The 25,355-nt window shown below is 33.8% G+C and overlaps 1 protein-coding gene across 1 annotated transcript in view; it reads left to right on the top strand.

Moving 5' to 3' along the window:
* The window catches only part of GRID2 (glutamate ionotropic receptor delta type subunit 2), a 1,490,978-nt gene that overhangs the window by 897,573 nt on the left and 568,050 nt on the right, over positions 1 to 25,355 (top strand). The window contains exons 5-6 of the mRNA XM_032139113.2: positions 12,064 to 12,117; positions 21,731 to 21,904. Of these exons, the coding sequence (XP_031995004.1) occupies positions 12,064 to 12,117; positions 21,731 to 21,904 (228 nt within the window). The remainder of the gene's footprint in view (positions 1 to 12,063; positions 12,118 to 21,730; positions 21,905 to 25,355) is intronic.

Raw genomic sequence — 25,355 nt, 5'->3', positions numbered from 1 at the left:
CTTGAGATGAAAAAAGAAAAACAAAACATGGTAGTGGAAAAAAGTTTATGTTTACAAACCCTGAAAACTTAATTCTTTTAAATAACATCACCCCAAATAGAAAATATGTGTCCTCAAACTAATTTGTGCAAAGCTATAATTTGTGTAGCAATGATTGAGGTATAAATGTAACACTTTAGTGTGTTTTAAGGAGTTTTCAGATAAGCTATTTTCTCTTTACAATAGGCTTGAAAATATAGCATTTTTTTCTAAAAGAAGGCTTTTATCTTTCCTTCTATGGAAAGATGCATGTCTTTAGTTATTTCTGCTGGACTATTATGTGTGGACTGGAAGGTATTGGCATAGTTTTCATAATCCTAATAAGTATCGGGTGTAGCCAATCTGAAAGCTCATTTAGAACAGGGACAAACTCTGTCTTGCTTGTTGAAACAACTCCAGTACCTAGCAATGTGTCTGGTACATTTTTCAGGCGCTCAACAAGGCAGAATGGCTTTGTTTATTAAATAATATAGACTCAAATCCATTCAGTCTCTGACCAGGACTCTTCATAAAACAGTGGATCTCAAAATCGTTTGCTGAACCTACAATATTGCATCAACTGAGAACTTGTTAGAAATTAAAATTTTCAGACCGCATGCCAGACCTTCTAAATCAGAAACTACTGGGGTAGGCCCAGCAATCTGTGTTTAAAAAGCCTTCCAGGTGATTATAATGTATGCTAAAATTGAGCACCATTGATGTAAACAATCCTCAAATACATTGTGCACAGCTTTTTAGAATTATGAGAGTGGCTTAAGGGTATATTGCAAGAAGACAATTCCTATGGACAGATTGTGAATAATTTTAATTTCTCAAGAATTTTGTTCTAATTTTTTTGTTTATAGGATAGTTGGAATGTATGTTCTACTTCTTACGAGTATCTTCATTTTAACTATAGGACTACTTCCCTCATGTAACAAATTGTGTAATTTGTATAGGAAGGCTGACTCAGTTTGAGTTACTGGTACAGATACTGAGACAAGGACTTGAATGCAGATGGCTTATTAAGGAGGTGTTCCCAGGAAGCACAAGTGAGGAAGTGGTGAACATGAGAGAGGGTAAGGAGAAAAGCCAGTCAAGCATGTGTTAACAAGAAAGGGTTACAGTTGTGGGCAAATAGGTCTCAATCCTGTGGAGAACCATCTGAGAAAGCATGTGTGGAATATATCTCAGAATCACCCAGTGGAGAGTGGTAAGACTGAAACATTTATGTACTTACTTCTAGCCCCACTGTTTGAGAGCTGATCTCCAGAGATTCTAACATGCCATATTCCAGGTTATATTTGTGTAAGGCCAAATAAGCTGGACAAAGTGGTCAGGCAGAGAAGATGAGACACAGCCCTTGAGGTGGGACATGTCAATACACTGGAAGGTTGAATTGTCACTGCCTTGAGAATGGAAGAAGAGCAGAACTGACGATATACAGAAAAAGAATAAGGGTCAGCATTAACTAGGGGTTAGAAGCCATGAATTTGCAATAACACCAAAGCACCCAGTTGTGTGTTCCATTTCTAGGAAAGGTAGAACAGTGAATTCTAAGACATACAAATGGCATTCAGAGTAATTCTAATTGTTTCATAGGAAGTATGCAATCATAAACACTGGCAGATAAGCATACACGTAAAATTTGTAAGAAAGGTTATGATCACTAAAATATAGCAGATGACTTTGAATGCTCTTGCTTTATGTGATCATAAATGGGTTCCTTTGTCAAATCCTATAATTCTGCTCTGCAAGTGACTGTTTGAGCAGTTGGCATCTGGTACCTCAGTTTCAACTGACATTTTGTGACTAAACACAGTTCGAACACCGTAAGGTAATTTTTCAATGGTAAGAAAAGGTAGTTTATACTTCATCCTAGTGAAATAACACAGGCGGGGAAGTCAATTGCTTGGAATTCTGGAAAGTTTCCATGCTGTCAAGCCCAACACTATTTGAAAACATTTTTTACAGTAGGCCACAAAGCTGCCTTTTTATGGAAGAAAGTATGAAAGAAATTTTAGAAACCCCAGAAAGCTCCAAGGTCCTGTTCTGATTCAGTGAAAATTTCAAAGACTATACCTCCTGAGCTTACTTTGAGAATGAGAAACACAAGTAGCTTAGGAAGATGGACATGGAAATTCACCTTCTACATTTCCCTGCATTTTCTTTTGGATACTTTGCGTAGAAAAAACAATAAAACCTTTTGATTTTTGTTTTCCTGTGAAGTCTTTTAATTTTAGTAGAATCATCAACATTTTATGCCACTCTTTTAAAATTCTAGAAAGCAAAATCCCCATGTAATACTGGAAAAGTCCAAGGGTAACAGAAATATTGAACTAGGAATATTTTGTAATGAGAAATAATTAGCCTCCATAGTAGCTTCATCAATGACGAGCTACTTATAACAGTATACTACCAAGCTACACAAAGACTTTCATTAGTGTAAGAACAGTAGTAGACTAATTAACTGTCTAACTACAGAAACTAGATGCTTAATTGCCATGTTGCTTTATTGGCACAGTATCTAAGAATCGTCCAATTTCTCCTCTAGAAGCTTTTTTGTTTTCCTCCTCTGATGGCAATGGGAAGTTTTGTTGTGATGAAAGAACAGTAACAGATAACTGCCTCTCTGGTTAAATGTCAGGTGCAAATACTTCTCTGGTTAAACATCAGGAATATACGTGTGTATGTGAGTGTATGTGTGTGTGTACATGAGATGTTTAATCAGTTAACCAGTGTAGCAAATTGTTCACATTCTGAAAAGAATATGGAAAGTAAGTCTTAATAAAGGAAAAGCACATTTTCTTATACCACTTTCAGGCAAATAGTCATGGAATCACCTTTATTTTTCAAAGTCTTCTATGGTTTAGTCTCTTTTTCTATCAGTTATACAATGGATGCACATAACACAGTGGAGTATAAATAAACAAAAGTCTAGTGTATCCCACAAAATGTTCTGAAACATTCAGTTTAACTGTAATTATTCTAATTTTGAAAACTGCATAACAGGTTCTGCAACTTAGAAGCAGAGGGCTATGAGAAAATTTTGTAGAACATGTCTTTACTAATTATTAACTCTCGCATCCACTCCTATTTCACTTTATGATTTGGGTGAGTTACTTGAACTTTTTGTTCCTCAGTTTCTTCATATTTAAAATGCACATAGTTGTGGTGCTTGCATGATAAGGATGTTGTGATAAGTAAATGAGTTATTATCTACATATGTGTGTGTGTCTGTATAAAAACACATAGTGTCATACATAGTAAGCACTCAACAAATATTAGCTTATACTATTATTGACATACTGTAAATAGCATTCAATAAGCATTTACTGGACAGAATAAATGTTGTCAAACATGACCATTTATGAGTACTGTCAAAAGTATTACAGTAACTTGAATGATTTTTGAACACATGTAATGTTCCAGATGCTTTAGATACATTTGGCCATTTAGTCCTCACTATGCCTCCATGAAGAAAATGTCATTCAGCTCATCGGGAACCTGAGACTCAGAGTATGTAACATACCTTGTTACGGTTAAGGAGTCCCAGATTTGAATTCAAGCTCATTTAATCAACTTTCATTTTATTTTTCTAGTATCAGATTGTCTCCAAGTCCTGAGGTATTTGGCTTTGCAGATTTTGAATTTAATATTTCTATACTTAATTAATATGTAAATAGTTAAGATCTTCTCACTTGAGAAAATTTAAATTGATTCATTTTCTGATTTAATTTTTTAATTAAAATTTTTTCTGATGACTTCCTTTTTATATCAGCTTATCAAATAGTTTAGTCCTAGGTGAGGTATGGATATCCACAGATGTATAAGGACGAGTTAGGGCTATGTGGTTCTCTTATTTCCACAAGCAACATTTAGGAAAAAAAATCTGACCTGTTCCTTGCAATCCATTTTATTGAAACCCTACTATGTGTCACTCACTGTAAAGGGATAGACCAGTGACCAAAATGAAGTCCTTACTACCATGAAGGTTATTCTACAGCACAGAAAGAGATGGTAAATAAGTGACTGTGTGTGTGTGTTTATTTGTCTCAGGTGGGATAAATGCTCTAAAGAATAGGACAAAAGTAACAGAGACTCATGGGGGAGCAAGAATGGATGATCATAGAAGTCATGCCTGATGAAGACACATGCAGAGACCTAAATGAAATGAAGGAGGCGGCTATGTGTGTGTCTCTAATGGAAGGGCAATCCAGGAGGCAACATAAAGACAAAGGCTGAACTATACTAGAGGACCAGCAGGAAAGCCATTACAGCTGAACCAGAGGGACTAAGAGGTTATATAAAATATGTACAACATGGCCCTCACAGCCACTTACATAGCTAACTACGATTTCATTAAGGCTGGGATAGAGATCGGCTCAGAGTGTCAGGCAAGCATAAGGGTTGGGATAATACTGCTTGGGGTTAGGGAGGTAGGGTGGGAAGGGTCTGACATTTTGTTCACAATTTGAGTTATGAGAAACACTTTGTCAAAGAGAAACTGAGAAGAGATCAAAAGGAACAAAGCAAAGCATGAAAGTCCACAGCTGTGAAGAGCTCATATATTGCATTTAGATGTGATCAATAGACTTGAAGAACTTTACTTTTTGTTTATTGGCTTCAAGATAGCAAGAAAGCCTTAGTTCATAAATCCTAGCAATTAAGTGCCAATTTACCCCCAAATCATTTTAAGTGTTGATCAAAATCTAACTAAGAACTCATATTCATTTGTTTGCCTGTCATACTTAAGAGTTAATTTACTCTGCCAAGGGTCATTTAGCTATTAAAAAATAATAGCTACAAGAAAATAAATATTTTAGTGTAATTTCCTGATGGTGCCAAAAGTTAACATATTAGCATATGGTAAAATAGGCAAGGGATGAGGGGTCCTTCAACAAACACTGCTTTTCCTAATGTTTTGGCATAATGCACCTTAAATCACCACAGCAAACATCCCAAAAATTCCCAATGCCAGCAGAAACTCACAAAGAATTAAAGACAGTAACACAGTGGTTTCTGACACTGGCAATAATTTTTAAATCTTTATTCTCATGAGGTAAAGTACTGAAATCATGAATTTACTTTTAATCACTGTTCAATCTTTGTTCAATAATATAGAACACAGGAAGGTTGGTCTATGCCACATGATGAATGCAGTCTATTTCCTGCATTACACATTAAGAAGCAGAGCAGGTAGCACAGTGTTGGCTAAGTCTCAGCGGTGGCGTATTTTCATCTCCCACGGGGTGTGGGAAGACCCCACTGCACAGCAGCAACAATAAATCTAGCATATCCGTTTTATGAAATAACTTTGGCAGTAATGGCAAGAGGATTTGGATGAAAGTGTATTTGTGGTCTTCCAGCTGGAAGATCAGAGCAGAGATTCTAAAGCAAAAAAGCAGAGTGGAATGGCAGATAGTGGCTGCTTGGATAAGAACAGAAGACAGTTGAGGATCCATGCTGAGCTCAAGGGGAAATGCAAACAAGACAGTCCTTTCAGAATATCCCCATGCTGCCCAGTGTTGGCGTGAGGGATTACTAATGCCATCTGCTGGATATTCTTGGGATTTAAAAATGGTATCTAAACAAATAATACTCCAGTCTCCCTATGTCTTGGCTTCAGTTCTTTAATGAGAAAAACAGCAACAATAATCGGCTAAAGAAAACAAGTGAAGAAAACAAAACTCAGGTCACGTACATGTTTACGGTACCTTGAGAAGGCTGGAGTTTTGTATGGCCACTGTGTTTCAGACATAGTATTTATAATAATTGCGTTTTTTTGGTTGGTGTGTGTTTGTTTAGTTTTAGCAGAACTCTATAGTAGTGCACTCTGGCCATATGTAACACTCAGGTAACTAGATATAGTTTGAACTGTAAATCCACAAAGCCCTTGCTAAAAATGTATTATACACTATAAACTTTATATACTACATACTCCCTTTTGTTGGACAGAACATTGTGGTTTTATTTTGTCTATTTTGTTTTTAAATAAGGATAAAAATAATTAAAAGGAAAGAAGAACAAGTATCACCCTTTGGTCAAAAACATTACATATACATTTGTGTCATGTAAAATATAGTAAGTCATCTTTTGTTTTTGTTTTGTGGAAATATTTTCCTCTGTCATGCTCTCTGTAGGATTATTGTGGGATTGCAATTTAAAATGACAAAATTCCTCCTGGTATTTCGGTAAAATTTTAGAACCTTTAGAAATGTGTGGCTAAATTAACATTGATTATAGTCTACATGTTCCAAACCGTAATAATCCCATGAGACTTGCAGTGGAAAAAAATGGTTTCTGTGGTCAAATCCATCTGAAATATTCTATCATCCAAATATCTTCTCCTAGAGATCAATAAGGCACATGAACTGAAATGTGAGGAGCTGATATTTACTGATAGTTTACCATATACCATTATCCCATTTAATGTTCATTCTGATTCTATTATGTGGGCACTATCATTACTCTTGCTGACAAAAAAGGAAACAGGTTTATAATTTGTTCGAAGTCACACTCAGAAAATAAAGGTACTAAATCTGACTTCAGAGATTGCACTCACAAGTACAAAGCTATATGTTCCATAATATCAATCAGTGAAATAGTATATATGAATATGATTTTTATGTTAATTATATTTCTATATTAATGTTAACCTGTTTAAAGCTTTGAGGAATAATGTGGTAACAGCATCTGTTTAACTTTGCTTAGCCTAATATTTCTAAATCTACTTAGCTACAGAAAACTCATTACTTTTAGTGGAACTAGTGTCCTACAGAATATAGTTCCAAAAATGCTGATATAAGTAAGCTATAATATTGCTATAGATGAGAAGCCAGGAAGGGAGTAGCTCTTTAGTGTTTCTCTGGCCGCTTGTTCCAGCATATCTGCTGGTGTCCTCTGCCTATGCATGCCCCTTGCTGGTCTCCACCTGATGATTTGGAAGGGCTAGAAATAGGGAAGCAAACACCTGATATCTTTGCTGCTGCAGGTGCACAGAGCACTGGAACTCTCTGCATAAATGTGTAATATTTAGTACATCCTGCAAAAGGAACAAGCTTAATTTAGTTAAGCCACAAGGTTGAGTGATAAACAGCATGTTGCTGTTATTGTTTAGTCAATTAAATCGTCCCCTGCACTTGTAGGAACTGTTCCACATTTATTACCAGTGAGAAACAAGCTCAGGCAGGGTTGTTGATTTCCTTGCATTGGATTGTGTTATATTTAGCACATCTAAAGATCTGAGAATGAATGATGGAAGACACAGTGATGAATTGTCGAGCTTTTCCAAAGATTCAGAAGTTCTAAAGTTCCTGCCAGTGACAGATGGTCTGTCCTTACTCATTGCTTGTCTTCCTGACAGGACTTGATATTTTTTTTTCCTTTTTTGCTCAATTCCCTTACAGTAAGCTCAGCTTCTTGGGAGGTGGGATAGTTTCATTTGTTATAATTACATTACTATATTTCAAAGTGGCATCAACTCTATATGAACACGTCATGCTCTTTTTAGATTATTAATGTGCACATGTATAATGACAAAAGAGAATTATAGGATAAGAGGGAGAGAGGAAATACATTACCAAGGGAAAGCCATACCTCAATCTTTCCTGTTATTTTGATAACCAAGCATACTATTAAATAGAGTCCTCACTGGATAATGGTTTTTCTAAATCAATATTATTTTAATACCTTCAATATTTTATAATAATCGAAAACTTTTTGAAATTTTTGTTTAAACAGCACAACTAGTGTTTATGAGCTTGTAAAATATTCCTAAGAATTCACACAACAAGCCCAAACAACTATAACAATGATGTGCTTAGATATTAAATAGGTTCCAAATGAAAAAAGGAAGATTGCAATCAAATTTCTTAATTCCTTTCATTGATTTCAAATATGTTCACTGCTAAAATAGGAGATTAGAAGATATGCTATTTAGATAAGGAATGTGGGGAAAAAAAAACAATTTCCTGTGGCAGTAAATATAAAGGCTTTAAAAATTCTAGCTTGTCTTCAAATAACTTCTAAAATCCAGAAGTAATTTAGCCCTCAAGTTAGTAACGCCACTAGTGTGATACAGCATTATACAGCTGCAAGTGTTACCAAGTGGAACGATATCAACATTATTTAAAACTATAAAAACAATCAGGTGAATTGATTTGGGATTTACAGTAGTCGTCTTCTGTTATCTACACAAAGAGCTCAGAAATTCTTTTTATGTAAATTTTTTTTGTAAGTGCTCACTCCATATTAGCTCAATTTGGTAATACGTGAGAAGCACAAACAACATTATCACTCCTTTTTCTCCTTTATTTCCTTTAATTCTACTTCAACTGTGAGTTTTAACCTCTTTGAAGTGATATGCATATAAGTGCATATATGTTTCACTGAATATATATATATATCATACTACTATACATTCTTTTATGTGTGTGTGTGTGTATGTGTGTGTATAATACACTACTCATTTAAGTGAGAGAACTCAAAGCTTACTGCATTTCCAAGGTCTAGGCTATTGAACTCCATTTTATCTTTTTATTCCCCTTACTAAATGCTCCTACCATTACTGATATCAGTTACCTTTTTATTCAGTGGCTTTTTAACATTGCTTTATTTTGGTAACATTTGATTACAAAATCTCAGTGAACTCATGCCAGCCCACTGGTTATGCATGAAGATGTTAACCTAGACCTAGGGAAATTATAACCCTTGTTTAGTGAACATTTTCTCAGGTAATAAATGGAAGAATTAACTTTCTGTGTAGAACATTACAAAAAAGTTTCAAGCTTCTTTAACACACGGTGTCACAATAATACCTGGATTTTAGTTGTGTATATTGCATATACATGGATATATAATTAAAAAGACAAGACATATTTGTCTTTTTATTCTTAAGGACCATTCTAGTATAATTCGTTTTTCTTCTCCTGATAAAAATGTGTTTGTAAAAAAGTTTCTAAATATTCAATATTTTTGAAAAGGCCAAGAAATATTGCATAATTTTGAAATCATGCCTTTATAAAATCACAGAATTAAAAGTTACTCTAGTGAGTATGTTTATTAAATTTTATTAAGATTAGAAAAAGTGCATAGCTTTTTTTTAAGATGGGCTAAATTAGTCTAACAAGTAGACCCAAAATGTAATATTCCACTACTAAAGGTTTGTTTCATGTCAGCTCAGTACCACAGCATAGAGTAGGAACGGGGAGTCTGCTCCATGCACTGGAGCTACTGTGGCTTCCAAGGTCCTCTAGATGTGACATCACAATCCTACTAAGCTGGAATGGACAGAGAGCAGACACAAGCACATGCAAGGTTTTATGAGTCAGGTTTGATAGTGGCATACATCACTCTGTTCACATTCTATTGGCTTAGAACTCAGTCACATGGCCTTGTAATTGTACCCTGCAGTGGAGGATGGGAAATGTAGTCTAGCTGAGTGTCCCAGCAGAAGGAGAGAATGGATTTTGATGATCATCTAGCAGTTACTACCACATGAACCCTTGACTTTGCTTAAAAATTGAGGTGACTTTAAATGATTATGCTATTAATACAGTCTAGTTTTTCTGATAAACTTTGTATTCACTCACTTGTTTGTAGGGCAGGGTATTTTTAAAATTCATTTAGTAACCTAAATTGGAGACTAAGTTTGAGGACTAATGATTTTAGAATAGTTGGTCCAATAGAACTGGTAGGAGACCTGTTAACTTGAGGACCCAAAAGAGATTCAAATAGACTCCTTCTTGAAAATACACATTAAGACATACAGGACTCATACTGAAGGTTCACAGATACTTAGTACCTGCCTATGGTGAAGAGCACTCAATTTAGAACATGAAGATAGATGATTGATTTATTTATCTGTAGTAAAGTGCTAATGTTTGCCTGTAACAAATTTATACTGCTAAAATATCTTGTATGTTAATACTCATGAATAAAACCAAAGACCAGAAGGATAGAATATCTCCTTGCTGACCCTAAGCAACAGAGGATAGTACAGTGAGTAGAATCATGGCTTTAGACAACACATTTGTCTTTCTTCTTCACTGATATACAAGATTTGTGCCTCAATATTATTTCTTGCTTTTGCCTAACATACTTTAAGATGAAGAGCCATGGGTAAATCTCATGGTCTAGATAAGTTACTGATAAGTTATCATCATAACCCTTACCTTCTACTTAGTCCATAAATGCTGTTGCACAAAACAACTTCTCATTTAGTAATTTCTACAGGTGATGCAGAGTGCTCATAGTTTAAATTTTGCTTTATCTGATTATATAGCGAAGATTATTATTTAGCTTAAAATGAGGATAACTTAAGCTAAATAGAATCACTGTAATACTATTGCTTTGGAAGTATTTTAAATCCATGCTGCCTATCTATTGGTATTCACTTCTTTTTCTCTGAATTCTATTTACATATTTTAGTAGTGGTTTACCCCCTTGTACAACATATTTCTCTTTATTTTACCCAGCAACCCACTTTCCTTATATCTTAGTTTCTAGTTTGAAGTCTTTTAAATCTAATGGAGTCTCACGTATTTTCCATTACTTTTTATTGTTAATAAATTATTCATTATTTGTCTCTTAGATGTTTAAAGTAAAACAATCAGAAAACTTGAAAGAAGGATTACCATTACTGGTATAAAGTGGGTTTTTTTTTTTTTAGCTAAAACTGAAAACTGCCATAGGTTATAATTTAAATATTAAGTTTCACCTATAAGTGGAGTATACATATATTTCAAAAATGATAATAATAATAAAGCTTAAAAGTAGATAACATATCCTCAATTCTCTGATCATGTACTATCTCTACACCTCAGTAAAGTCACAGGGAACAACGTGATGTATAATGGAATAGTATGAAACTTGTACCAAATGTTAAAAAACAAAGATTCTGCAACTAATTATGTACTTTGAAAAAACATTGAGTCACATACCAAATGTATTTCCAATTTTATTTTTTGTGATGCAATGCACCTCTTGGCAGGTGTTTCTCGGTAGAACAAAGAATAGCCAACAAGATGCAATTCACCTTTTATAACAACTCCTTGATAGCTATTTGAAAGCATTTTTATTTGAAACCCAATCATGAGTATTATTGCTAAAAACAACAGAATGACCTCTTACAAAATAGTCTCACTTATTATATGCCCATGCAATGCATAAATCAGAAGAACATGTCTTAGAATATGTATGATGAGATTTAGTAGAGTAGAAACCTTCATATAGAAACTGCCCCTACTACACACACACACACACACACACACACACACACACACACGCACACATCTGAGGCTTCTTTGGCCTAAGCCAAGAATCATTTAGAATAAATGTTTCTGAAGTTAGTCAAACAAGAGTGCTACCCATATATTTTTGTTGTTCCTTTTAAATATATTTTATTTATTTTCATCTTATTAGCAATCTAAAAGCTACTAAAATTTCCTACCCGTGCTTTAATGCTAATGTGTTGCCTATCACTTTTGGTATTTAACTTTCAGATAATTTTAGAATAGATCACCTTAGAATACACATTACAAACATTTTCAGGAGAATATAGAGCAATTCACTTAGTCAAAACAGTAGAAAGCATATACACAGAGAAGTAGCAGAAGATAAGAATATTAAGTTAGAGCCAGATTGTAGAAGCTATGTACTTTGATATTTATTAGGTAGATGATAAAAAGCCATCAAAGTTTATTTCGAGTAGGGAATGTGATTTGAAATTTTAACTCCACTCTCCACTCTCAGTTAAATCACAAAACAGTATTTATTTATGTATTTTTTTCTGTTGAAACCCATGGTTTTCTAGATTTTGATGAATTATATTTTCCAATATAATTAGCAAGTCTACAATGCATCTATGTGTCAAATACAAATGCATCTACAGTGTTTTGCTAATGATTTTTCCATCTTCAATTGAGTAACAAAGACCTTTCTAACATACGATTCATTTTTTGTCATTTGCAAAGTATATTCATTCAATTTGGTTTGTTTTGCATGATTAATTTTGACTGATAGCTGATTTGTTTTCTATTCTAGGTTGTGGACACTAATTTGGTTGCTTTTGACTGTCACTGGATCATTATAAATGAGGTAAAGCCAACTAAACCTTATTCTTAACTCTGTGTCCTTTTTTCACATATATAATTGTAGCATTTCCAATGGCCTTGAATTTTTAAGAGGAAACAAAACTTGAAGTAAACATTCAACTTACTGAGTGAATGCTGTTTAACAAAAATAGAAGGAAGAGTTTTTAAAAATGATAAAGGGTTTTATATTAATAAAATAAATGGAGAAAGTCTTTCTCACTGAGTCTCTTTTAGCTCTTTCTGTTGGCTCATACTGCCTGCTCAAGGAGATCATCTTTATAAAAAGTACAGTCCTACTTTGAAAGCAAACTCCTCCCAGTGGAGTGCTTGTGTTCCATTTATATTTTAATGTTGTTTCTAGAACTGTTATGTCCACCCTCCTTACATGAGTATTAAAAAGTTCAGCATATGAATATGAATAAACAGAGAACAGATTTTTGCCTTTTCATAAGGAAGTACAACTGTTTTCAAATCTTTAGACCTGTCAAATTCTTGTGAAAGTCTTTTGATTTTTGCAAAGATAATACTTAAGATTAAAAATATATTACAACCTAAAAGCCCTGTGAAATAAGTTGTTCCATTAGCACCTGCAGTCAGAAATGGAAGGAACAATGAGCAGATCAGTCATGGACAAGTAATGTGATCACATAGATTTTTCCTCAACAAGATGTAGTACTTGGTCATGCCTATTATTTATGAATAAAAATAATGTAATATTTATTTATTCATTATACTAAATACAGAATTCTAGAATAATAAGATTTGTTTTAGGGACAAAATAGTATTTTTGGACAAGAATCCTGGTTTTATAGTCAGCAAGATAGGTTTGATCCTGGCTATAAAACTTGGTAGCTGTCTTAACATGGATATCAGGTTCCTGTGCCTCAGTTTATTCATTTGGACAAGTATAATAACAATTACTTTGCATGTTCATAATAAAAGTTAAATGAGGTATTATCAGGTGCTCTTAACACAGTGCTTGACAAATGACACTCAAGAATGGTACTGCAATAATGATCATATCACGTTAAAATTCAGAGATCATTTGCTTATATATTATTTCATGGAATACTAAACCATATTCTCTGAAGTACTGAGGGAACGAGGTCCATAGAGAATAAATTATTTTCCTCTTTTTACACAGAAAAGTGAAAATAATTCCCAGTTTCAAGTTGTTTCTCCTACACTACACTTCATTGATGGAATGATCCTTTTTATTTCAGAGTAAAGACACTGAAAACACCTTACAAGTCTGTTTTTGGTCTGCCAAACTTTAGGTTTCTATGAATTTTAGCTGTATTTCTCATGTCAAAATAAAATAGGTTTTTCTGAGATTTCCTCAGGCAATACGTATGTGGAGGTCTGCTTTTCAATAAAGTTCTGATACCTTCTAAGTTTCTAGTATGTCTTAATTTTTCATGTGGAATGGCTAAACGTTGGGATAGAGGGAAAGACAAAGGAAAAGGAACTTAACAAACCTTCATAACTTTTCAAATTAAATATTTTCATTTCAATTTTTCTCCAAGGAAACTAAGTTTCAAAGAAATTAAACAATTCAGCAAATATTACACAATTATTAGTGATGATAATGGGATTTAAAACTTAATCTTTTTCAGTGTAAAACTTTGGTTGGTTTTGTCTTGTTTGTTTTTGTTTTGTTTTTAGCTTTTAAGTTCAGGGGTACATGAGCAAGTTTGTATGTGGGTAAACTCGTGTCGTGGGGGTTTATTGTACAGATTATTTTCTCACCTAGGCATTAAGCCTAGTGCTCATTAGTTATTTTTCCTGTTCCTTTTCTTCTTCTTACTCTCTTCCCTTCAGTAGACCCCCAAGTGTGTTGTTCCCCTCTTTGTGTCCACATGTTTTCATCATTTAGCTCCCACTTATAAGTGAGAACGTGAGGTATTTGGTTTTCTGTTTCTGCGTTAGTTTGCTGAGGAAAATGGCTTCCAGCTCCATTCATATTTCTGCAAAGGACATATCATTCTTTTTTTGTGATTGCACAGTATTCCACAATGTATATGTACCACATTTCCTTTATCCAGTCTACTGTTGATGGGTATTTATGTTGATTCCATGTCATTCCTATTGTGAATAGTGATGCAATGGACATAGGCATGCGTGTGTCTTTATGATAGAACAATTTATATTCATTTGGGTATATACCCAGTAATGGGATTGCTGGGTGAAATGGTAGTTCTGCTTTTAGGTCTCTGAGGAAATCACCAAACTGTTTTCCACAATGGTTGAACTAATTTACACTCCCACCACCAACAATATATAAACATTCCTTTTTCTTCACAACCATGCCAGCATCTGTTATTTTTCGACTTTTTAATAATAGCCATTATGACTGGTGTGAGATGATATCTCATAGTAGTTTTGATTTGGATTTCTCTAATGATCAGCAATGTTGAGCTTTCTTTCATATGATTATTAATCACATGATGTATTATTTTGAAAAGTGTCTGTTGATGTCCTTTGCCCACTTTTAAATGGGGTTGTTTGGTTTTGCTTTAAATTTGCTTAAGTTTCTTGTAGAACTTAAGGATAATACACCTTTGTCAGATGCATAGTTTGCAAAATTTTTCTCCCATTCTGTAGGTTGTTCACTCTGATGATAGTTTCTTTTGCTGTGCATAAGCTCATTAGTTTAATTTGATTCCGTTTGTCAATTTTTGCTTTTGTTGCGATTGCTTTTGTCATCTTTGTCATGAAATATTTGCCCACTTCTATGTCTAGGTTGTCTTCCAGGGTTTTTATACTTATGGGTTTTACATTTAAGGTTTTTATCTATCTTGTGTTAATTTTTGTATATGGTATAATAAAATGGTCAAGTTTCAATCTTCTGCATATGGCTTGCCAGTTATCCCAGAAACCATTTATTATTAAAGGAAAGCGTCCTTTCCCTATTGCTTATTGTTGTCAGCTTTGTTAAAGATCAGATAGTTGCAGGTATGCAGCCTTATATCTGGGCAATCTGTTCTGCTGCATTCATCTATGTGTCTGTTTTTGTACCAGTATCATGCTGTTTTGGTTAGCGTAGCACTGTAGTATAGTTTGAAGTCAGGTAGTATGATGTCTCCAGCTTTGTTCTTTTCCCTTAGGATTTTGTTTTTTGATACATGCTTTTTGATACATTTTCACTTAGAATTTTGTTTTTGACCATGAGAACAACATGATCACCCACTGTTTGAGGCTCAATTTGTACTTTGGGAGAAATGGCATCTTCATATTATATAGATGTAGCCTGAATAGACTAGCATGTATTTAATTGGTAATAAATAAATATTTTTTGATAATTATCTTTATGGTTTATATTTTTGAAATTTCTACTGCCTCAGTTATAATCTTATGGGAGCTATTTATGTCACTAGCTTTTTTGTATTATTTTCTAGATTACATTTTTCGAAGTAAAGATTTTCTAATTTTTTGTTTTTATTTCACATCCTACTTTGGACAGGGGATAGACTACACAGATTTCCCGATGCAAAACCAGCGAGAGTCATTTTACCTATTCATGTCAATCAACCTTACTAGAAAAATAAAGTGACTTCTTACCTCCTTAGAGAAATGGATTAATCTGGACGAATTAATGCTTACAATCACTAAATTGAAATGGCCATTCTCCTCTATTGGTTGATAAGATTGCAGAAGGAACCCCTTAATTAATTGTTTTCTTAATATCCAATTTAGCTTCTACAAGTATACCTGAACTTAAAAGTATAAACTGAAGTACAGCTTCTGAGAACAACATGGTCATTTACCCACTGTTTAAGACTCAATTTGTACTTTGGAAGAAATGGCATCTTCATATTGTATAGGTGTAGCCTGAATAGACTAGCATGTATTTCATTTGGTAATAAATAGTATGGAAAGAATAATAAAAATTTATGTTTTATTGTATTTTTCATAAGCATGATTCATGTTTTTAAACTTATTAAATTTTATTTCATAAAATATTAGAAATGAAAATATTGTCATTAAATGGATGTTCCATAATTTGGGCCACTATTTTGCAAAATAAAACATCCATATAAACAAAGCAATCTCACTGGTAAATAACTCAATACATGTTAGAAGTCTAGAAGATGATTGAGGAGACCTCAATTATTTTCTCATCCTTCAAACTTAGGTTTACTACTGTGAATTGTCTAATAAAACCTCACCATCACCATCACTGAAACCGTTATCTCTTTCTTACCCACAGCCCTACTTTCTTGTCCTCCAGCAGAGGTATAATTTCTTTTGAGGAAATCACACTGCCTAGCCTCTAAAAAATACAATGTTCACAACCCAAACCATTTACATTACACTGGTTAGTACTTTTATCTGAACAAGGTTAAAACTCAGATAATGAGCAAATGTTTTCTGTATTTTAACCTATAAAAAATAAACAAAAGCCATTATTGGCTGGTATATCCAAAATCAACACTCTTTCAAATTATTCCATTCACCCACCTTCTTATTCTCATTCATCTACCTTATTCTGAAATATGCCTCAGAAAATGACTTTTACACTTTTCTTGCACACTTTTCATTTACATGCTTGTTTATAGGAATTTATAATGGATGAATTATAACTTTCCCTAGTTTCTTTCTTTCTTTCTTTCTTTTTTTTTTTTTTTTTGAGATGGAGTCTCACTCTGTCGCCCAGGCTGGACTGCAGTGGCGCAATCTCGGCTCACTGCAAGCTCCGCCTCCCAGGTTCACTCCATTCTCCTGCCTCAGCCTCTCCGAGTAGCTGGCACTACAGGCGCCCGCCACCACGCCCGGCTAATTTTTGGTATTCTTTTTTTAGTAGAGACGGGGTTTCACCGTGGTCTCGATCTCCTGACCTCGTGATCTGCCCCCCTCAGCCTCCCAAAGTGCTGGGATTACAAGCGTGAGCCACCGCGCCTGGCCCCTAGTTTCTATAAAAGAAAAAAGACATGGACTTTTCAATATTGCTAGGAAGCTAATAAACTCTAAATGTAATAATAATAAAAAACCCTCAAAAGATGCAAATGCCCATTTTGGCTGAACATGGAGAACATGAATCTGTCTAGTTTTGTTTGTGTAGCTATTATTTTGTTGCTAATTTTAAAATGGGTTGCAGACATTTATTTAATCTTATTGCATCAATAGTTTTTAAAGGAGGGAATATAAATCAAAGTTGGCATTGTGCATCATGATAGAAATTGATGTAGAAACTTGAAAACAATATATTTTTTTCATTTGCATTAAGTGTGCTATAATAATGAGAGTCTGTGCTAGCTCATATGGTGTAATCAATCATATGTTATTGCTTGGTAATAGTATTTATCTTCTCCACGCAAGCAGTGGATCCAGCTCAGAGCAGCCTTTCCATGCAAGTATTGTCATCCCTTCAGGGCCCTGAAGCAGATGGCTTAACACTTTATTTAAGTTTTACAAAAGTTAGAAATTCAGATAGGAAGATGTGCACTGTTTAGAGCTGCAAGAAGCACAATGCTTCATATACCCTTTTATTGCCTGATAATATCGAATATGACCTTTGTTGTCTTGATGTGACTTTACTGGCTTTTTACTTAATTTGAATAGTGTAAGACATTATTCTCTGTTAATCACTGCTGAATACTACCTTTAAGGAGAAAGTTGTTGGTTTGGTGTTTTTTTTTTTTTTTTTTTTTTTGACTGAGTTTTACTGTTGTCACCCAGACTGGAGTACAACGGCATGATCTTGGCTCACTGCAATCTCTTCCTCCCAGGTTCAAACGATTCTCCTGCCTCAGTCTCCCGAGTAGCTGGGATTACAGGGATGTGCTACCATGCCTGGCTAATTTTTGTATTTTTAGTAGAAACGGGGTTTCACCATGTTGGCCATGCTGGTCTTGAACTCCTGACCTCAGGTGATCTGCCCAACTCAGCCTCCCAAAGTTTTGGGATTACAGGCGTGAGCCACTGTGCCTGGCCGGTTTGGGGGGTTTTGTTGTTGTTTTGAGATTTCAAAAGCCTTTATGTGTAATGGATGTTTTTAATTTTTTCTAGTTTAATGATGAGTTGAACTGCTCACTTCTAAGCTTTCAAGTAGAAAGTTTCCATCCTGCTTCTCTTCCTGTTGGTACACAGCCTACAGTTGGATTTGTTCCATTTTTTAACATTTGCATAATTGATTCATCTTAATGTTAGATTTTATGGAAGCATCAAAGGGTCATCTTTGCTAAAATATGAAAAATATAAACAAATAAGAAACAAACAAACACCACATAGTAAAGGCCTTAATCTTAATACTAAAATCTGCTTTATTTAGAATTGTTTAACATTTTAAAGTGTTCTGGTGTCTAGAATTAAAATTTCAGGTATCAGTCTTTAGAAGATGATAAAATCTTACCATTCATTCATTAAATAAATTTTGTATTTATCAACATTTATTGAATACCTACTATGAGCAAAAATATCTGTTAGATGCTAAGAGGTATAAGAATGGGAAAAAGGAAACTATTCCTCTGAAATAGTTATTTTTAGTCTAAATTGGCATTTGATCTAATGGATTTTGAGAGTCTTTTCTTCCCACAATCTTATTCATTTAAACCTAAAGCTGATCTACTACAAGGATTCAGGAATGATTCAATTTTCCTAAGAGATTTCTTCTGGGAAATGGCTGTTTCTAGATGGAGTTGTATCCCCAGAAGGTATTTTAGCATTTCTTTTTTCTTCCTTGCGGCTTTCACAGTTCAGGATTCAACCGACATTAAATTATTAAAGCAAAGTGAAGAAGAATATTTTGTCAGACATGTTGACTTTGATTCTTAGTAGTTTTCAAGTATCTAGGTAAATTATTTTTGGAAAAAAAGGCTTGCTTAGCCTAAATAAGTAAAATAGAAAAGTTAAGTCACTAAAAAATATTTAATCATTTGTTATTGCAATGTTAATTCTACTTTTATGAACATACTCAATAAAATAAAGAATATAAGAAGGAAAATAATTTTATAATTTGGGTTCTTTAAATTACTTAGAGCTCACGAATACTCTATCTTTTAAAAGATTAAGATATTTAATGGTGCTGGGGGCTTGGGAGAGTGAGTGCTTTATTGGTAAACTAGTTCTTCACATGATTATTTTAAAAAATCTGACAGTTTAAACATTTTTTAAAAATTCAGAGCATTAAAATAATATAGATCTTAGTAGATTGTATAACATTTTAATACACAAGTTTATTTCTGGACTTTTTTCCATTTAAATGGATCTCTTTATAGATTAAATGATCACTTGTCTTTCAGTGTTTATATAACATTGCATCTGCCATTCTCGAAATGCCCCTTTTGAAATGCGCAAGTAAAGTTCCGTAAATATAAAATAGCTGCCTAATCAAGTTTTCATATCACTGTTAAACTGTTTTTGAGATCACACGTCAAGACTAAAATTGCAAGTGAATTTTTTGAGACAGATTGTCTGTTAGTTTCTTTCAGAATGACGATTCTTTCTTCCCAGAAAATTACTTTCTCTTCCCTTCTCCAAATAATAATAGGCAAAATACACTCAATTCAAATTGACATTTCTTCAGATATATTTTAGTTGTTTATGTGCCTGAGAACTTCATCTTTGGAAACCTATAAAAGGTAACCATCCATTTTCCCTTTTTGTGGGTTTGAAAAATGTTCTCTTAAAGGATTTGGCTCATGATAGATGACTACATCATTCCTTCCAGAATCAACAGGAAATTAAATGCTGAAATAATGTATCTTTACAGTTTTAATTTCTACCATTCATAAATATTAATCTAAATAATTCCTGTAAGGAAATATGGGCCTGTATAACTTCTTCAGAGACTCTTTTCTTTTCATGACATTTATAAATTCATCCTATGAATAGAGTATTATGAATGAAGAGCTTCAAGTCTTCCTGAATCTTTGTTTATAAACAGAATAAATAGCATCTGATTCAGAGTATCATCTGTTAGCAGAAAATGAGATAATAATTAGTATTTTGCTTAACATATAGTAGATACTTATTAAATGTAAATTTTTATCTAATATGCTGATTTGTAGTTCATTATGAGTGGTGTAGATAGAGATGCTGCTGTTTGATAAAATGTTGATAAATCTTAGTATTGCTAAAGCAAAAAAAAATACCATATACATAAAACAACTTAGTTAATATTATGAGAAAAGTCGTACAATTTTCCACTGCCTTTAAAATGAAAGTTCCTGTCTGTATCATTTGGAATTAAAAAAATTGAAAGACATTGAATAGCAATATTAATATTAATTAACTTTAAAAGATGTCTGGTTAAAATTAGGGCTTCAAATGGAGTTGACAGGATACCATTTAATCCTACTTTGTGAATAGATTACATAGAATTTAAAAGTGACCTGCTCTTTGACAGACAAAGTTTTTGGTGGCCAGTGAAATGACACAGACTAAAGAAAAAAGACAGCATTTTAAACTGAGAAATACCATTTTTATGGAACATAAGGATTGATTAAATGCCCAGAAATCCAGGATATTACACTAGAGCTAGCTGATGGCAGGCATTATTTTATTTTCAGAAAAATCTATACTTCATAAAGATCATATATAAAGGACAATTTTTGAATCTAACATATGCTACAAGGAAGAATAATATGTAATTAATCTGGTAAGAGAAAAAGAACATTTACACCTATGAATTATCTGTTTTCTTTCATTTTTCTGTAATAATTTCTTAGATCAAACCTTGGAAATGCTCACTGCAACCCAAAACTTATTTTGTTTCCAATCTTTTATTTCTGTTGCCGTAAGAATTGATTGCAACCAATAGTATGTTAATTACAAAGACTTCGTTGGTTGAAAAGGTTCCAAATGAACACTATTAAGCACAAACTTCTTTCGTAAAGACTACCTTAAAACTAAAATTTATTTTGATCACTTTTATCCTAATTCCATTTAGAATAGATAAAATTTGTTTAGATAAAATTAATTTAGATAAAGAGCACTGGGTTTCTCTCTCATCTCATCCTGATTCAGACTGTATTAAACAACAGAATTTTTCATCTATTCCTTACCAAGAGAAACATACGAGTTAACATCAATAATTCTAATAAATTATTAGAAAAACTCCTTATATATCCTCTTGCTCTACTTGCCTCAGTTAAAACCCAAATTTTTCATTGCTAATTATATGTGTGTACGTGTGTGTGTGTGTGTGTGTGCGCGCGCGTATGTATGCATGCGTATGTGCGAGTGTATAACTCTTACATGGCAATTACCTTCCTAGATACTCAAAGTGATAGGTACTTGAAATCCATTAATTAATAATAAACTATAATAGCAACTTACTTTGTGACCTTTTTAAATGTTTTGAGCACACCTATATGTTTTTAAAATGTTCAACATTATAAGTTATAAACTAATTGTTAATAACCATATGTAAGTCAATTGCTCCATTTAGCACTGTTTAGGCACTAATGTATATAATTTAAAGCACAGAAAGCAACTACAAATGAGTTGATCATTTTAACAAAAATATGTTGCTTTCATTTAGATATGCGCTAAGCATTAACACCAATATATTACAGTAACAGAATCCCTAACATTTACAGATAACAACTCATAATAGGTTTGTGTTTTGTGACTGTATTGAAGTATCTCTAATTCTTCCACCTCTTATCTTATAGGAAATAAACGATGTGGATATACAGGAACTTGTAAGAAGGTCAATTGGGAGGTTAACGATTATTCGGCAGACATTTCCAGTTCCCCAGAATATAAGTCAGCGGTGTTTCCGTGGCAACCATCGAATATCTTCAACATTATGTGATCCAAAGGATCCATTTGCTCAGAATATGGAGGTATATTATAAATGACAGGATATTTCTTCCAGGGTGCTTTGTTGGGCAATTGCAAGGAGAGCTTTATGAGTTGCATTGGATTCAAAATTATATGTGTTATTTCTGAACAATTCTCCTCCTCTAGCAATTTCATAAGTCTAATGGGGAGAAAGTGCTAAGAATTTGTGTCTTTGTTCTTTTTGATCTCATTATAGAAAAATTTCTACTTGTTTAATAAAAAATTATAATAAGTAAAGGTTATTTTCTTCTAAACAAGTAGGTCCATAACATTTCCCATAGGAGAATTTGTGGTTGGTACTCCTGATTCCAAACTCTAAATTATTAAACTAATAAATGTGCTTGACTTTTCTGGCATAAGAAGGACATAGATATTTATTCTTTTTAAAAAGATTGGCCTCCAGTATGAATAACTCCAACAAAAAAAATTAGATATGAAAAAAGTGCTGTAGCATTGTATGGTCATATCCAACTCTGAGAGGATACTGCTGAAACCTTCAGCATTCAGAATACAACAAAGAATTTGAAAGATACAAATAAAATCTCTGAACAGCAAAACAGAGTACACCAAGTCTCTGTAGCTTACTCATAAGAATGCCCTTTAAATACTCACTTGAAGCCTATTTCTTTTTCTTAAGAAAAAGCCTCTCTGATTTTTTTTCACTTTGCACTGGAGATCTCAATATGTCAATCTGAAGGGGGTGTTACACAAAGCAGGCACACAGGACAACAGCAGGGAGCCTTAAGGGGCCCTCTTAAGCAAGAGACAGGGGAAAAAAATCAATCAGATAAACTAACTCATATAACCTGTCAGTATAGGACTCTTCCTGCAAAAACAAATCTGTGCCATAAAACAACTCCTAAAGGTATCACTGCAGTATAATGCTGGCATATAAGTTAATATTTAAACAATAACCCTGAGATATCAGCAAATATTAAAGTCATGGCCAATTTTAGAAGTCAGCAAAACCTAATATATTTTAGAAACCTGTTCTTTAAAATATTTACCATAGGAAACATTTTAGTACTTCGAGATTTTCAGTTTTAACACTTTGGAAATATAACCCTACGAAAACTAGTTCCTCTCTAATAGTACTAGATAAATAAGGTGTTTTGCAAAATTACTCTGAAAAATAACCCCACAACCTCCGTATCCTTAGTCAACTTTGAATTTTTAAAAAAGGATTTGCCATTTATCCAACCATTTCTTCTAATTACTATCACTGTAGTGTGCGGACTGGCTCCAGGATCATTGCCCTTTAACTTTCTGTTGCCTACTAGATTTTAAGCTCCTTTAGAATAGGTCCTTTCCATGGCCAGGTGCAGTGGCTACACCTGCAATCCCAGCAATCTGGGAGGTCAAGAGGGAGAATCACTTGAACCCAGAAGCTTGAGACCAGCCTGGGCAGCATGGCAAAACCCAATCTCTGAAAAAAAAATAATAATAATTAGCCAGGTGTGGTGGTATCCTCCTGTAGTCCCAGCTACTCAGGAGGCTGAGATGGGAGAATCACCTGAGCCCTAGAGGTCGAGGCTGCAGTGAGCCAAGATTGTGCTACTGCACTCCAGCCTCCAGCCTGTGTTTCAAAGTGAATCCCTATTTCAAAATAAATAGATATGTCCCTTCAAGAACCCAGCATCATAAGTACCCATAACATGCTTCTCTACCATTTCCTCCATCATAATTAACACAGTGCTTTGGATCTGTATGAATATATATGTTGGAATGTAATTAAGGAGAAGGCAATAGTCAAAGTAAATCTTCTGAAGCCTTAACAACGTCTCCTTAAATTTCAGTTCCGCCGTTATCTATATGGGTATTAGTTCATTCTCACACTGCCATAAAGTACAGGGAAGAGGTTTAATTGACTCACAGTTCCTCAGGGCAGGGAAGCCTCAGGAAACTTACATTCATGGCGAAAAGGGAAGCAAACGTGTCCTTCCTCACATGGCAGCAGGTAAGCGAAGTGCTGAGAAAAATGGGGAAAACCCACTTATAAATCCGTCAGATCTCGTGAAAACTCACTACTATCATGAGAATAGCAAGCAGATAATCGTCCCCATCATTCGATTACCTCCCACCAGGTCCCTCTTATGATACGTGGAATTATGGGAACTACAATTCAAGATGAGATTTGGATTGGGACACAGCCAAACCATATCAATATGCTTATAATGTCCCATGTTTGCATTTTAACTGGTCATGGATATAATTGATGTGAAAATGATAGAATTCTAAATAGAAAAAAAAAATGAAAGAATTTTGATTTAGAAAATTATAAAATATTAAAAGTGGTTTTTGGCAAAAGAAGTATCAGGAATGAGATACAAACTTAAGAAAAATTATTGACTGTGTCATTTAGGGGCAGCAGAAATTATTTTACAGCATATTTGCCTAACAACAAAATCTTTCCATTTCAGTTGATGAGGACTTCAATATCTGTGAACAAATATTTTATTTATATCTATATTCCTAATCTTACCTGAAACAATAAAGTATGGGGAAGCACCAACTTCCTCCTGACTCATACCTTCATCTTGGTCCTGTCAAACCCACAGATGGAAGAAAATAAGAAAACTAATTTTGCTTTGAGGATTTGTTACATGTTAACACCCCTCTTATGTGTGATAGAATTTGATCTCTGGACTGTTACCTATTGTAATATACATAGAGAAGTAAAATTTAGAAAAAAACAGAAAATACATTTCACAAATTTTTTAATTAGTGCCCAAAGACTGAAACCCAAGATTAGCTGAAGTTGCAAAATAAATATTAAAGAACACCTTTTAGCTAGAAAATGGTGTTTTTGCAACATATGAAACAAGCAGGAAGTGATCCATTTACTGCTTAGTGAAACTAATGTTAGTTTGGCTGCTAATGGAGAGAAAACAGAAACATTCCAATACTTTTGCTCCTTTCTCCATCTAAGAAAAATTGTCTTCAAATTGGGAAGGTTAGAGTAAAATTCATTGAAAGAAAATATTCCACTGGTTCAGAAGGAGCAGGGAGATAGCAAGAGTAGGGGCACTGCTTTGAATTATGATTGCCAAATAATTGCTCAGAGTAGCCAATCAGCCAGCAGGAATTATCAAAATATGATAGCTCAGAAATACTGGAGAAACACTTAGGAAGAGGACCAAGGTACAGGAGATTGGTGTATTGTCCCAATTACGGAAAGGAAGAAAAAAAGATTCTCATGGAGTTTAGTATATTAAATGTTACTATGTAGATAAACTGTAGAATATATTATTAAATCAATGGTTTGGAGTACCTCAGATAAGACAACAGGGCTTCCTTAAAAACAAACACTGCCAAACTAAGCCTTTATTTATAAGTTTTTTTTTTTTTTAGATTGGGAGAATGTCATAAAGCTATGTGTTGCATGTTGATTTTTATGTGGTGTTTGACAAATTTTTACCTGAAATCCTTAGGAAAGATATTGAAAAGTCTTGA

Source organism: Hylobates moloch, unplaced genomic scaffold (genome assembly GCF_009828535.3).
Source record: "Hylobates moloch isolate HMO894 unplaced genomic scaffold, HMol_V3 SCAFFOLD_2, whole genome shotgun sequence".
In the NCBI taxonomy this organism is placed as follows: domain Eukaryota; kingdom Metazoa; phylum Chordata; class Mammalia; order Primates; family Hylobatidae; genus Hylobates; species Hylobates moloch.
The sequence above is the reverse complement of the archived record's forward strand: the minus strand, read 5'-3'. Positions and strand labels throughout refer to the sequence as shown.